The 16,323-nt window shown below is 39.2% G+C and overlaps 1 protein-coding gene across 3 annotated transcripts in view; it reads right to left on the bottom strand.

Annotated features, from left to right (window-relative positions):
• Positions 1-219: 219 nt before the first annotated feature.
• cep89 (centrosomal protein 89) overlaps positions 220-16,323 on the bottom strand; it is a 175,645-nt gene continuing 159,541 nt past the window's right edge. For all 3 annotated transcript variants that reach the window (XM_077228974.1, XM_077228975.1, XM_077228976.1), the window contains one exon: positions 220-2,177. In XM_077228974.1, coding sequence (XP_077085089.1) covers positions 1,868-2,177 — 310 coding nt within the window. In that variant the 3' untranslated portion in view covers positions 220-1,867. The remainder of the gene's footprint in view (positions 2,178-16,323) is intronic.

Below are 16,323 nucleotides of genomic sequence, written 5' to 3'. Positions count from 1 at the left end.
TTACATTGTATGTGCCTCACTAACCAAGATATTTGTTTGTAAAGATTATTACTAATTATTATTATTTTGTAAAACAGCATTGCTACAAATGCTGTTGAATGAGCTTAACTCTAAGTTGTCTATGTTTTGGACAAAAATATAAATTTAGTTACTGTAAACTACAATATTCTTGCACTATATCACACATCCACCTTTGTGAATAACATTTATTTTGAATTGTTTTCCTTGAATCATGTTTTTATTATTGCAGAAGGCAATGATAACATCAACACAAAAAACCATATAAGACAAATAGAATAAAAGAAAGATCCAAATGAAATAAACTGCTTTAAAATGTTCAGGCACAGTAGGTATACCTAAAAGCAGCATTCAGCTAAGAAATAATAGATAAAACATATACTGATTCTTATAAAATGGTGCTGTCACTTTAAGAGCTACAGTAATGCACAGATCCAATATGCTGACAAACATACATGATTTCTTTCCCAGATGTTTACATTCACATAAGACAAAACCAACTGTTTATGTGAACCTTGTGTGCCTTTAAAACTAAACACAATAATACGCTCAGGATAATTTTGTTTAGTATTATGCACTGTGACAGCTGGCTTTCTGAGCATGCGCTTTAGGTCAAATATTTGAACTGGCAAGGGACGCAGCCACGTCTCTCTTACACAGTTTGGAAGTGGTTGAAATTACAATAAACAAGTGGATGTTGTGAACGAATAATTTGTAGAGATCTGCCAAAAGAAGCACCCATGATGAACTGCCGATTTATACAGAGGCACCTGATGAACAAACTACACTGGGATTTGCGAATGTAAAAATCAATAATTTGTGTTCACAATGGACATTTTTAGCAAACTATTCCATTCGCTTTGCTTTCAAGGGGACTGAGGTCATTTGGAGTGTTCACATATGGGCCAAAAATCACACGAGCCAAAGCAGTGATGTCTAAGAATTTTTACCAATATTGAAAATAAAAGTAATTATTTCTACCAACTGGATATTAATCTAAAAAGGTAAGATCAGATGTTTTATCAGGCTGTTATTTATTTATTTTACATTTAAAAACCTATGCGTTTGGTACATAGAGGGTCATCAGACACGTAAGAAGAAACGTAAGAACCATTTTAATATTTTGCTCAAAGTAATAAACTACTAAAACAAACAATCTAATAATGAAAACTCTCATCATGAGCACAAAACAAAGTTAACAAGTTATTTCAAAGCTTTTTGTCTTCCCTTGCCATCTCTAAATAATTTTCCAATTTATAATTTTTTATGAAATGCTTTAAATAACACTACATGTATGGGGGGGAAAACAAAACGTCTAAAAGCTCACAAGCGTAACTTGTCACAAATCTGGTTTATCTAAACGGTCGGAATGTATGACAAATAAAAAAGATTGTATTTACATTCTTGTTAAAATAACCGTTCCGTACTTTGTCCTTATTATAGAAAATTATGAGGGACAACCTTAGACAGTGCAAACGTTTGTGCAAAACCTTTTTCCCAGAGAGAGAATGAGATTTTTGTTGCTCAATCCTTCATCAAATGGCTTGTGTAACCGAATTTCCTGTGCATCCACTGGTGGAACTGCTCTGTCACAAATGGTTTGTGAAATTAGTTCAGTAGCTCAATAAACGCTCCATCTATAGGATAATCATTAACAACAATCAAGAACACTGTGATGCACATAAATGCTGGGAAAAAACATCAAAGCACATTTATCAAAGTTAACAGAAAGAATGGTTGTGTATTTAAGGGCCTTATATATTTTACATGAAAACACATTCAGGATTCAGGTTAACCATGAAAATGAATTAATGAACTCAAAACATTTATTAAGGACAATATGGAATTATTAGGAATCCTGTCCGCTTTTGTCACTCTCATCAGATGACGGATTCTGGTGCTGGTCAGAATCGGAGTCATACATGGGGCTGCACTGTAAAGGATGTGGCAGACGACTCTGTCTGGAGGTGAAGGGAGGGGGCAGAGACAAATGATCTTCTATACAGGGGATCCTGGCAGGAGACTTGCCGGAAGTGCTGCGTAGAGCTGGAGCCATGGTGGCTGGACTTAGTGTACTGCTCCTCAACACCACCTCTCTCAAGCGCTGACTCTCTCTGGTCGCTGCCTCCCAAACCACCTCCAAATCACCTTCCACTTCTCTGAGAGAGAGAGAGAGAGAGAGAGAGAGAGAGAGAGAGAGAGAGAGAGACAGAGAGAGAGAGAGAGAGAGAGAGAGAGAGAGAGAGAGAGAGGCTTGTTTCATTGCAGTATGGATAGGCTTTCCTGATTCAAATATGTGCTCTCTTGTACCATCAACTGCTCCCAGACAAAGGGAGAATGTCTTGCTTCACACTCAAGTAAACATACACAAGCATTTAAAATACACATGAAGACACAAATCTCTGCGACCTTTCAGTCATTTTGTACCCTCCAGTCAATAGCAGTGGATTCGCTCACCAGGATTCTGAGGGCTCAGCTGTGCAGTAATAACAGGTATTAACTGGAAATGTGCTGAAGCACAAACATGAACAGAGCGAGAGAACGGAGATGACCGAGCGGCAGTGGTCTGTAAGCTGTTGTAATGATAGATCAATTAGCCCAACCATCTGTTGCGGCACATAGTCGCTTCCACATACATACACACACACACTATGTGGTTTATGACAGGGTATATGACAATCTTTCTACCTCTCTTTGTCTCCCACTGTGTGTAAAGTGGCGAGTCATCTCTGTAAGTGCCCTTTACTTTGCGGGATTCTGGTCTGTTACTAAGATGTGTTTTTAAGCTGCCATCTTCTCCTCTGCCTGCCTCAATACACAGCATCTCTGACAGACTTAAGCAGTGTTGAGCAGACTTGTTAAAACTCATCTCCTATTACACCGCTTCAGACACCACGTACCTCAGAAACAGAAAGAAACATGATGATACATATATTTTTGAGTGTTAGATTCTATGGGGATGCCATCAGTGTAATTGGTGTCTGAAGAACAAGTAAAAACACTCCAATCTGATTGGTTGACGATAGACCACAAATACAACACAAAAAGAGCCCTTTTCTGTCTGTTTCCCCTCCGGCTTGTGCTGGGGGTGTAATAAATGTAGGATGTGTGCCCACGATAAAGTACGCACCCCTGCACATAAGCATTGTTCCCACAGTATCAGTTCACCCTCCGGCTCGCACCGGAAGTGTAATAAATGTAGGCTGTGTGCCCACTATAAAGTACGCACCCCTGCACATAAGCACTGTTGCCACAGTATCACAAACACAAAAACACCTGGGCAGCCGGGTCCCTATTACAAAGCAGCCCGTCCCTATATTTCATTCAACCCCTAGCTATGAAGCCCAAGGCCTGGGAAGCCATCCCCGGAATATCAGAATGGGTGTTGAAGATAATAAAATGAGGCTACTCGCTACAGTTTGCTCGCAGACCCCCGTGCTTTCTAGCTGTGGTCGAGACATCGGTGAGAAGCGACGTGGCCCGTGGATCTGAAAGATGCTTATTTTCACATTCAGATAACAACCCATCACAGGCCATTCTTGCGATACGCTTTTGAGGGGCAGGCTTATCAGTACACAGTCCTACCATTCTGTGTATCCCTAGCACCCCGTACGTTTACGAAGTACGTGGGTGGATATAGCCCAATCGGAGGCGCAGTTAATAACTCACAGATCCTGGCTCCTCAGCCATCTAGAATGCCTAGGTCTCAGGATCAATGCTTCAAAAAGAGTACTGTCTCCCAGCCAGAGTATATATTTTCTGGGGACAGTCATAAATTCTATACAGATGAGGGCGCAGCTTGCGTCAGAGCGCGTGCTCACCATCCAGCGTCTAGCGGCATCATTCAGAGCAGGTGCTTGCACGCTTCTCAAGAGATTTCAGAGGATGTTAGGCCTCATGGCCTGAGCATCATCAGTACTCCAGCTGGGTCTACTGTATATGTGTCCCCTCCAGCGCTGGTTAAAACACTGTGTGTGATCTGGCCACTTACGTATCAAAGTGAACCACGGCTGTGTCAGAGCCCTGGCTCATTGGAAAGCAGACGACTGGTATCAGTCCGGCATGAGTATGGGCGTGATTTCGAAGAGGAAAGTGATCTCGACAGATGCTTCCAACAGAGGTTGGGGGGCCCTATACGAGGGCCGGTCCATCTGTGGTCTTTGGTCGAGCCCTTAGAGGCACCTATACATAAACCTATACATAAACGCTCGTTGTCAAGCATTTTTCTCCAAAGACAGTGACGTGCTGACCCAGATGCATTCCCTCCGGTCACGATGCTACCTCAGGTCATCGAAAGGATCAGGGAGAGCAAGTGTGCAGTGCACTTGATAGCCCCTCTCTGGAGGAACCAGCTATGGTTCTCCAAGTTGACTCAGATTCTGGAAACAGCCCCATGGCCGATACCGCTGAGGAGAGACCTCCTCATGCAGGCGAACGGGACGATGTGGCATCCCCGACCCAACTTGTGGGCCCTCCGTGTATGGCTCCTCAACGGGTATCAGGGAACTTTCCGGAAAGGGTGCTAAATACCATTACTGAAGCAAAAGCGCCTTCAACCAGGTGTCTTTATGCTCTAAAATGGTCAGTGTTCTCTGGCTGATGCACAGCATGGAGCCTGGACCCCTACTTATGCGGAGTAACAAAGGTACTTTCCTTTCTACGAGAGCTTTTGGATGCGGGTCGCACCCCCTCCACGCTCAAATATATGTGGCGGCCATAGAACCACTTCACGCTCATGTGGCCGGGCAATCACTTGGAAGAAACAACCTAGTTGTGCGCTTCCTCAAGGGGGCCAGAAGGCTTAACTCACCTTAATACCCCTCTGTACCTATCTGGGACCCCTCCACGGTCCTGGAGGCCATTAAAGGGGCCGCACCAGAGGTCTCGCGGTCATGAAGCCGAGACTGTCACGTTGGATAGTTGATAATATTTCGCTGTCCCATAGGCATCAGAACTCATTCCACGAGAGGCATTGCCTCGTCATGGGCATGGTCGAGTGGAATACCAATTGAAGATATTTGTGCGGCGGCTGGCTGGGCCTCACCATCCACATTTATGAGGTTTTTTAACCCGGAAGTTACCGCTTTGCAAGCAATGGTTCTTTCAGTATAAACAAAGTGTCTAAGCACAATTTCCACAACTATAAGGCCTGAAGTCTGTCTGGTCCTGGGTGAACCTGAACTACAGTTCGATATACCATATAAAGAAGGAGCTTGGCCCTTTATAATGACCATTCCTATATTTCCCTATATGAGGCTCATTACTGATCTGGGATCTATTAGGAATCTTTACTCTTCTATGAGCCTTGGGCGCTTGGCCCTAGGCTATAGTATGGGGCGAAGTTTTTAAGAACTGTAACAGGGTTCAAGATTCAGGGAAGAAGGAGGCGGAAACCGGCGAACAATCAAAGATTTTAATAATAAAATAAAACAAATACAAAAACAAAAGTACAAGCCAGCAGCCCCTCACTGACGACTGATGTCCACACAAAACAGAACAAAACACAACATAAAATCAGGCCTGTTCCTCTCTCTATCTTCAGCGTCATCGCTCCTCCTTTTATGCTTACGCTCCTCCATGAGAGATGCAAGAACGGTGCGTTCTTTATCACTCACACCACCGGCCTTGCGCTGTTCTCTCACGTCCCTCGACCTCATCCTGCTCGCCACAAGCAGGTATAGAGTAGGGAACGAGTATTGCGTAACCCGCTGTGCTACTGTGCTACGATCAGGGGATCGCTTCAGCCGATTTAACCTGAATTCTATGATGAAAATGGGGGCTTATATAGCTATAAGCCACGCCCATACTAGCAGGCTCTGAAGCGAAGACACCTAAATGGTTTGCGCGTCTTAGCCGACTCACCATAGGTTCGTGCAGTTAGCACAGGCAATGAGCGTGTGAGACACTCGGCTATATGTCTGCTGTGCAGCTGTTCTGCATTTTAAAAATTTGGCATCAATATTCTTGAAAAAAGGAGTTTTCCCATAACGAAAGCTAATTTACGCAATACTCGTTCCCTAATCTCATGGAACTGAGGTTACGTTAGTAACCGAGACGTTTTTCTTAAGATGAACGTGAAACAATATAAACGATAACCATATGCTGACTCGAGTGTACGTTCTGAACGATAACTGTCGTAATCTGCTTTATTAGCGGTTTTTTTCCGTTTGCGCTGCTTGAGCTTAAATACTTTTGTTCTTTATATATATATATATATATATATATATTAGGCCTACACACAGTGATTTGTGACTTAGTGATTCCAGGTATGGAAACTAAGTCAAACTTTTAACTCAAAATACTCTTTTTCTAAATATACTTTTTTCTACATTTGTAGATAAACTGTATAATTAAATTAAATTGAATTCACAAATAAAAAAAACATCAATTCATAAATCATTTACAGGTAATTAACCATATTTGTGATTACACTTTAATATTATTCCGTCAAAATTTCTGTAACCTGGAACAGTTGTATTTTCTCTATTTTCTTGGTTCAATTTGTCTGGGCTCCCTAAATCCCCGGGACCCCAAGCGGCTGCTTACCTCACTTATTTGGTTAAGTCCGCCCCTGCCTACACATATTGTTTAATGTTTTCAACTAAAAGAAAACATTAAGATATATTGTAAGCTTGTTGTTTATATTTACTTGTTCAGAAATGGTGACAAAAATGTAAAAAAACAACAGCTTAAACTTAAAAAATAACATCTTTCTCGGTAAACGTCATTTAAATAAACAAATATTTGATTTTTATGAGCCAGAATTTTCGATATATATATATCGAAAATTCTGGCTCATAAAAATATATATATACGCAGAACAGCCTATATATATATATATATATATACAGCCTATATATATATATACTGTATATCAGGCTTCGTTTCTCTAGCTGGCCTTATTCTTCATTTGCTATAGGAAGCAAAAAAAAAAAAAAAACTGTTAGGTCCCAGAGAATTATTTATTAAGGTATTATTTACCCATAAATTAGAGACAAAAAGTAGAGGCTTTTCTCCAAAAAAAAGAAAGAAAAAGAGATCCTCATTATTTTGCACCTATTTGTATGAGTAAAATAGTGCAAATCTGCCTGCGCCCCCTTCTTGTATAGGGTAATTTAATAAACCTTGTAGGTTATAGCTAAACCCTCCCTTGCGTTTGTCTTTGGTAGGGCTGGGTATCGTAACATAATTTTCGATACCAATACCTTGACTTCGATACCGGTTCCTGAACGATACTTTTTTCTATACCAATTTTATGAAACCAGTTTTAACAATATAACATTATCTAAAAAAAACTTTTATTTTTTCAGTTTGTTGACTTTTTTACACTCATAATTTGAGTCTGTAAAAAAGCACCAATGCTAAAGTTTTCTATGTTTCCTAATCATTTAACAACATGTATTCTTTACTTCAATGAGCTCATTGTTTCAGCCTTAACTTAATGCATTGTTTAACAATGAAACTGAATGAAAATGAATTGAAATGCATTACACAGTCACCTCTGATAACAGATCACTCTAAATTGTAATTTAGACACATGCATTTTCTGTAAAGCTGCTTTGAAACGATATGTATTGTGAAGATGCTATACAAATAAATGTGAATTGAATTAAATATAGGCTACTGGGGTGCGGGATATATGCCTCACACCCAGCACACATGAAGCTTGCCGCAAAGCACTGGCAAAAGTAGCCTAATGATTATGGATGTGTCGGGAAACAATAGCAAGGAGATATTTCAAGGGGGGGTACAGTTGTACAGTTACAACTGCAACTATGGTTCCCTGAGAAGGGGAACAAGACATCGCGTCTCATTGCCATGCCATTGGGTCTGCCTGCACCAGGGTTTCCATTGTTCGGTAATTACCGGACATTGGCCCGTAAAAAAATGAAATGTCCGACAAAATTAAATCTCTCCGGTCAAATTGTCCGATTATAATTGCCTAATAATCCCGCCCCCTAACACAATCTGAATCTGAGAATACAAATTTATAAAGCAAAAATACACCGATCTTTGGCTATGTTATAAATATAAATGAACAGACTCTACCGTTTGAAAGTTATGAAACATCGCATGCTGCATTTCAAATAAAGCGCACGCCTAAAACGGTTGTAATATAGACCTAAACAACGAACGATTGAGTGAGACGTTTCAAATATGGCCAGGCCCAGGCAGACTAGCCTTAAAAGCTTTTTTAAGAGGCCAGACGATGGTGAATCAGGAACATCTCATTATAGCCTATAGATCAGTGGTTCTAATCAGTGGTTCTAATCCGCGCACTCGTAGGCTACAGTTTTTTTTGCTCTCTCATCAAAACTGAATAGCCTATGGTTTCAAACACATTCACTTTTTGCAACATTGAGGCCCGGATGTACCTAATACAAATAAATAAAACATCTCCAGTTAACTAGCAGATCATTCATTTAGTTCGTTATTAAATAAGATCTAGCGCTAAAATCTGTTGTTTTTGAAAACGTTTTCATTATCTTGAAAAACAACATTTTAAAATAAAAATAGTTTAAAGATAATTTTTTTTAAAGAATGAAAACTTTTATTTGTCAAGGACACATTAAATTGATAATGAAAGTAAAGACCTTTATAATGTTACAAAAAAAATATAATAAATGATGTTCTTTTGAACTTTCTATTTTGAACTTTTTGAACTTTTTCGTCACGACCAGGAATCTATAAATCGCACCCAGGCCAAAAAATGTCAGCTTCTGTGCCTTCAGCAAGCACTCTGTGAATCTGTCATATTTATTGTTCATATGTCCTGTAGCAAATATTGTTAGTTATGATGAGCAAGCAGCAATTTTAAAAGTGTAGTCCTCCCTGCCCATGATACATCATGGATGGGGGTCAGTGGCGGCTGCTGGTCTTTCAAAGAGGGGAAGCTCATTTTCGGCCAACATCATACTTTTTTTTCATATATATATATATATATATATATATATATATATATATATATATATATATATATATATATATATACAGTCGAGCCCGAAATTATTCATACCCCTGGCAAATTCTGACTTAAAATTACTTTTATTCAACCAGAAAGTTTTTTCTTGATTATAAATGACACATGCGTCTCTCAAGGATAATAAGACGATGTACAAGAGGCATCATTGTGGAAAAAATTATAACTCATCTTTTATTTACATTTGAACAAACGGTGGCATGTCCAAAATTACTCATACCCGTCTCAATAATCAATAGAAAAGCCTTCATTGGCTATTACAGCAATCAAACGCTTCCTATAATTGCTGACCAGCTTTTTGCATGTCTCCACTGGTATTTTTGCCCGTTCATCTTTAGCGATGAGCTCAAACTCTTTCAGGTTGGAGGGTCTCCTTGCCATCACCCTGATCTTTAGCTCCCTCCACCGATTCTCAATGGGATTTAAGTCAGGACTCTGGCTGGGCCACTGCAAAACCTTAATGTTTTTGTCTGATAACCATTTCTTCACCACTTTTGCTGTATGTTTTGGGTTGTTGTCGTGCTGAATTGTCCACTGGTCCCCACGGCCAAGTTTCTCTGCAGACTTCCTGATGTTGTTGTTGAGAATTTTGATGTATTGCTCCTTTTTCATGGTGCCGTTTACTGTGATTAGGTTCCCTGGTCCACCGGCTGAAAAACAACCCCAAAACATTAGGTTCCCACCACCATGTTTGACAGTGGGGATGGTGTTCTTAGGGTTGAAGGCTTCTCCAAACAATTACATTTTTGTTCCATCTGACCATAAAACAGAACACCAGAAGTCTTCTTCTTTGTCCAGATGAGCAGTTGCAAAGGCCAAGCGGGCTTTTGTGTGCCTTATCTGGAGAAGTGGTGTCCTCCTTGATCTGCGTCCGTTGAACACAGCGATGTGCAATGTTCGTTGGACTGTCTGCCTTGAGATGTTGCCACCAGCAGAGCCCAGATTCATCAGGATGGCCTTGGTGGTGATCCTTGGATTCTTTTTTACCTCTCTCACTATCCTCCTGGCCAGCACAGGTGTCAATTTTTGGCTTCCAAAGACGTCCGCTGAGATTTTACATAGTGTGGAACGTCTTGTATTTTTTAAGAATACTTTGCACTGTAGCCACTGGAACTTCAAAACATTTAGATATGGTCTTATAGCCCTTTCCTGACTTGTTAGCAGCCACAATGCGCAGCTGCAGATCCTCAGTGAGCTCATTGTCTTAGCCATGACTGTCCACAAACCAACAGCAGAGAGCTTCTGTTTTTCACCTGTTGAGTTGATTAAAAAGTTGTTCCTAATGAATCAGGGTAATTAGGATGCTTTAGAACAGCTTGGACTATTCGGAATGGTATAGATCTTTGGATTTTTCCATAGACTGTGACAGTCAAAGGGTATGAATAATTTTGGACATGCCACTTTTTGTTCAAATGTAAATAAAAGATGAGTAATAATTTTTTCCACAATCTTGTACATCGTCTTATTATCTTCTGGGACACGCCTGTGTCATTTATAATCAAGAAAAAACTTGCTGGTTGAATAAAAGTAACTTTAAGTCAGAAATTGCCGGGGGTATGAATAATTTTGGCCTCGACTGTATATATATATATATAAATCTACCTTGATCATGTTTGTTCATAGTACATTAAGGTTATCAGATAAAATAAAAATTACAACTCAATTTAAAATGTGTTAGTAAATGTTGAAATTAACAAACTAACAATGAACAATACAACAATATTTATTAACCTTAGTTAATGCTAAAAATTTAATCTTTTTGCAAAGTGTTACATTTCATATAAATCCAAAGAGTCTGCTATGCTTAAAGGTGCAGTCGGTAAGATTTTTTTGATCATTTTCACTGAAACCGACACTATGCTCAGACAGAACAACATAAATCAGCCGGTTTTAGAAAAAAACCCGCGCTTCTACCTCCACCTAGTTCCTGTTATTTGTTTTGCAAAAATCCACCGCTCCCGGTTCTTCTGGACCAATCAGTGCAGGACTGTGTGAGATCTGACTGTCAATCACAATTAGTGCACACGCCACAGAAAGTGAGATTACATGTATAGTCTCTCACTTTATTTGTTTCTGTATTAGAACACTTGATGATTATCTAATCAAAATAACAATATGTATTGCAGTGATAAAAAAATTATTTTTACATGTCGGCTGCATAATAGGGATGGCGAAAACTAAAAATTTTCTTGACCAACCACAAGCCTCATTAGCCGGTTGAAACCGGTTAACCGATTTGTTTAAAAATATGCTACGCTATTTGAAATAACAGCCATTTCGAGCCGCGCCTGCAATTTCGCAACTCTGTCGCATCTCTCTGCCACTCTGCCTCCCGCTCACACACACACTGCCCGGGCGCCACCCTTCAGGGGATTTCCAAGATGGCGGAGTGAGCGGTCACGCTTATGCAGGCTCTGAGGAAAATTAGTTTGAAAAAGTCCTAAAACTGTTACCTCTGAAAAAAACACAAAAAAACAACGACAACAACATTTACAATGGCTAAAACCAATCAAGCAGATACCGGGATGGTTGATCATGAATACAACTTAATTGCTCTTGCTGAGGCATGTGATGAAGAAGAAATCGAAGATATGATGATAGAAACTGGCAAAACAAGATGTGACCATACACCTCTGCCCAGCCCGAATCCCAAGAAAATGAGAGCAAAGGCAAAAGACAAAATTAAACAAACCGACGGAATAACAAATGAAGTGATCTTCGATGCAATTCAAACTCTAATTAAGAGGTTTGACGAGCAAGACCAACAACTGAAAAAAATTGAAAAAACAATGGAGGAAAATGCAAATGCAGTTAAAGAGAATAAAGAAGATATCGGCGAACTGAAAAAAGAAGTAGCAGACTTGAAAAATGAAAACATCTCACTGAGGCAGCAGTGTTTGGAGCATGCTAGATACAAGAGAAGATGGGATCTCAGACTGATCGGTCTTCCCGAAAAGGAAAATGAAGATACTAGAGAAACGGTGATTGGAATCCTTAACAGGGTGATTCCGTGGTCAGTGGAGAAGCTCCGGCAGGCGGTGGATACCGTGCATCGGCTAGGAAGAAGAAACGATGCTGCTACCAACAAGTTACCCAGACCAGTGATCATTCAGTTTGCGATGCGAACTGTGCGTGATGAAGTGTGGAAAAAATCAAGAGAGGCAAGAGTGTGTAAAGAGATGAACATTCATTTCAAAGAAGACTTTTCAAAGGAAGATCGCGAAGCTCGTGCTAAGCTATGGCCAAAAGTCCAAGAAGCAAGGAAAAAAGGGAAGAGAGCGTTCCTAAAAGAAGGCTATGCACTGATTGATGGACTAAGAGTTGACCCGTAACTAATGCTTTCAAGGTAACACGTAGTCTCACGTTAAAGTTTCCAAGGTTGCTGCAATCGCATAAGGACATATGGAATTAATCTGAGAAGAAAAAAAAACTGTTTAAGAAAAGAGGTTAACAAAAGTAGAATTTTATGTTCTAGCTGTTATGGTTTTGACGTTTTGTAGAATATTTAACGACAACATGTTCACTCCTGCGTTTAAAGCTGAGTGTGTGCTAAAGGCTGAGATAGTAATACGTAAATTTAATTTATGTCCATTTCTTTTCAATCTTTAAATGCTAGGGGGTTAAAAAACAGTGTTAAGCGGAAAGCTATTTTTTTATTTTGCAAGGAACAAAAGGCGAATTGTATTTTCTTACAAGAGACTCACTCTGTTTCAAATGACGAAAGATTTTGGAAAAATCAGTGGGGTGATTTAGCCTGGTTTGCACATGGATCTTCGCATTCAGCTTGAGTGATGGTATTATTTAATCGATTTGAAGGCTCTGTAATATTTCACGAAGGGGATACAGAAGGCCATTGGCTAATGATAGCAATAGAAATACATGATAAATGTTACATATTACTGTGTGTTTATGGTTATAATAGCAAAGGGGCTAATAGAGAAATTTTTGAGAAACTGGGAAAATTGGTTAATGAATGGAAAAAAAAGTATAATGCAGAAAATGTGATAATAGGTGGTGACTTTAATATGCCCCTGATTCATGGCTAGATAGGAGACCTCAGAGAGCTACACATTCGGTGTATAACGATACTATATTGAATTTATGTAAAAATGTAAATGTGGTTGATTACTGGAGGGTATCAAACCTAAACAGCATTCAGTATACATGGTTTAACCCCTCAGGAAATGGTCAATGTTCAAGATTAGATTATTGGCTTATTTCTTGTGAACTATGTGAAATTGTCTCTGTGTGTAAAATTACAGCAGCCCCACTTACAAATCACTGTATGGTCACTCTGTCTTTAGAAGTCCTTAAGAAACTTAACATTTCTTCTAATATTTGGAAGTTTAATAATGACTTGTTAAAAAATGATAGATTTGACCAACAAGTATTGGCTCTTATTGAGGAGATTGATAAGTTAGATATTTCTAACTTAAATAAATGGGAATGGTTCAAATTTAAGGTTAAAGAAATAGCAATTGATACAGGTAAATTTTTATCATTGAGGAGAAAACAGAAACAAAGGGAATTGATTGTAGAAATAAACTCTTTGGTAGTTAATATACAAGACTCACCAGATAATTCAGCAAAATTACAGTCACTGCAATCTCAACTAGATGAGTTGTATTCAGAAAAAGCAAATGGAGCTTATATTCGATCGAGAGCGCGATGGATTGAGGAGGGAGAAAAAAGTTCTTCATATTTTTTTGGTCTTGAAAAGCAAAGACAAACAAAGAAAAAGATTAGCAAGCTTAAGATTAATGAAATTGTAACAGATGATCAAAAAATTATTCAAAATGAAATTTTACTTTTCTATTCTAACCTGTATAAATCCAATTATAATAAAGCAGATTGTGATTATTTATTTGGAAATATAAGAAATCAAATACATAAACTGAAAGAGGAAGATAAGAGTTTTAATTGACGATGAGTTGACCTTAGAGGAAATGGATATAGCTTTAAAACAAATGAGTAATTGTAAATCACCAGGGGCCTCATGTATCAACACTGCGTACGCACAAAAACACGGCGTACGCCAGCTTTCACGCTCACGGTCGGATGTACTAACAGTGAAATTAACGCGAGAATGTGCGTTCCTCCACGCCGATCTCATGTCTGGCGTACGTACATTTCTCATAGTTTTTGTCCGTTGGCGACTCATAGAGGCAATAAAGTGAAGTGGCAAACATTACACTACGAATTGTTCTATCGCACCACCAGCTGTCAGATATTGCTTATAATTTGTAATTGATCAATTATTTGACATATTATTGTCACACAAGTCTTATTAAAATATTCTATTAATTATGCAATTAAGTAAGAACATATAAAAACATATGCAAATTGATACAACCCTTAGTCTATGGCAATGGCAGCTTTGGCCTTATTAGAGGACATTGCTAATGGCAGAATCCGAAGAGAACGAGTTTTTAGGGACCACAATGATTTTCTGGCCCAGGATGATGACTGGCTTATCAGCCGTTTCAGATTTCCAAGGGCTATCCTCTTGGAGCTCTGTGCTGAGTTGGGTCCGAATCTAGAGAGAGAGACAGCGAGGACCCACGCAATACCCGTTCCCTTGCAGGTGCTGACAACACTTGTTCCTGGCAACTGGTTCTTTCCAAAGGGAACTGGCAGACCGCTCAGGAATAAGCCAGTCGTCTTTGAGCCGCGCAATGCCAGCGGTATGGGTCGGGATCATCCGCATGTCTACCAGGTATAAGGTTCCCATATGATGCAGTTGACCAGCCAAACATTAAAACGCAATTCGCAGCGATAGCCGGTTTTCCTAATGTAATCGGAGCGATCGACTGCACACACATTGCTATAAAGGCGCCATCTGAAGAAGAATTTGCATATAAATCGGAAACATTTCCATTCAATGAATGTGCAGATAATATTGGTTACCTTCGTGGCAGTCCTGTAGTAATTCCGAGTCTCCCACAGCAGCAGATACTACTCCAGAGAGTAAAGTGTCACCCATAATTGAGGCAACTCTCTGCTCAAAGGGTGTAAGTTCATCGACCCCTTTACCACTGCCTGTTCTGCCCACACTTTGTCGGTGCGCAGCAGTTCTCCATTTAATGTCCAGCTTTATATCAGACCATTTCTTTTTAAGTCCATTTACAGTGCGACTTTCAGATCCCACCGCATTGACGGCATCAGCCAAACTCGCCCACTCATATTTTTTCCTTTTGTTATTAATTCCGGAGGACAAAGTTCCAAATATTTGTTTTTCTCGTTTCTACCTCCGATAATGGCACCTCCGATTCACTTTCTGTAAAGTTTCACTTCTTGCCGCTTGCTTTAGCCATTTTCTTACTCCTTTCTTTTGCCAAAGTGGACTCATTACCATATTTAAATGTATTTAATTAAGGGAGGAGACTGGGTGGGGCGTTGTGCTCGTGCATGTGCGCTCATTTTTACGTTAATTGGGATGTACAAAGAGAATATGCGTGGGATCCTTCGTACGCAGAGATTCATACATCTGTTTTTTTTTGTGCGTACGCACATTTACAGCTTTGTCCGTACGCAATGTTTTAGTATGAATTCAACGCAAGTCTTTGTACATGAGGCCCCAGGTATTCATGGTTTATCTACTGAATTTTTAAAACATTTTTGGAAAGATATTCGGAAATTATTATATAATGCAACAGGTTTAATAACCTTGATACCTAAACCTAAAAAACAGTTGTTATTATTAGATAATTGGAGACCAATAACTCTGTTATGTACAGATTATAAATTACTTGTGTATGCTAACCGTCTTAAATTGGTACTTGGGAAACTTGTAGAGGAATATCAATCTGCGTTCATCAAGGGAAGATATATTCAAAACCATATTAGACTAATCTTGGATATGATCGACTATCAATCACTGATTCAATCAGAAAGCCTCATTTTGTTTTTAGATTTTTTTAAAGCATTCGATACTGTGGAGCATGAATTTTTATTTACGACGCTTAGAATGTTTGGTTTTGGGGAAGGGTTTTGCAAGGTTATTAAAATGTTCTATAATAACATTTATAGTTATATATCCCTTAATCCAGGCATGACTCCAAGAATTGACATTTTGCGTGGTATTAGACAAGGCTGTCCAATCTCTCCAAAACTGTTTATACTATGCACTCAAATGTTAGCTTATCTAGTTGTCAACCATCCTCAATTAAAAGGTATAACCATTTTTGATTATGAATTTCGAATTAGTCAATTTGCTGATGATACAGTAATATTTTTATTACTGACAGTAATATTTTTATTATTATAGACAAATCTATGGTTAAAAAAGCTCTGAATATTATTTCAGTTTTTTCTGGAGCATCAGG

Source organism: Siphateles boraxobius, unplaced genomic scaffold (assembly GCF_051911475.1).
Source record: "Siphateles boraxobius isolate OS27281-9 unplaced genomic scaffold, OSU_SipBor_1 130, whole genome shotgun sequence".
Classification (NCBI taxonomy): domain Eukaryota; kingdom Metazoa; phylum Chordata; class Actinopteri; order Cypriniformes; family Leuciscidae; genus Siphateles; species Siphateles boraxobius.
Note: the sequence above shows the minus strand (reverse complement) of the source record. Positions and strands in the feature narration are given on the sequence as shown.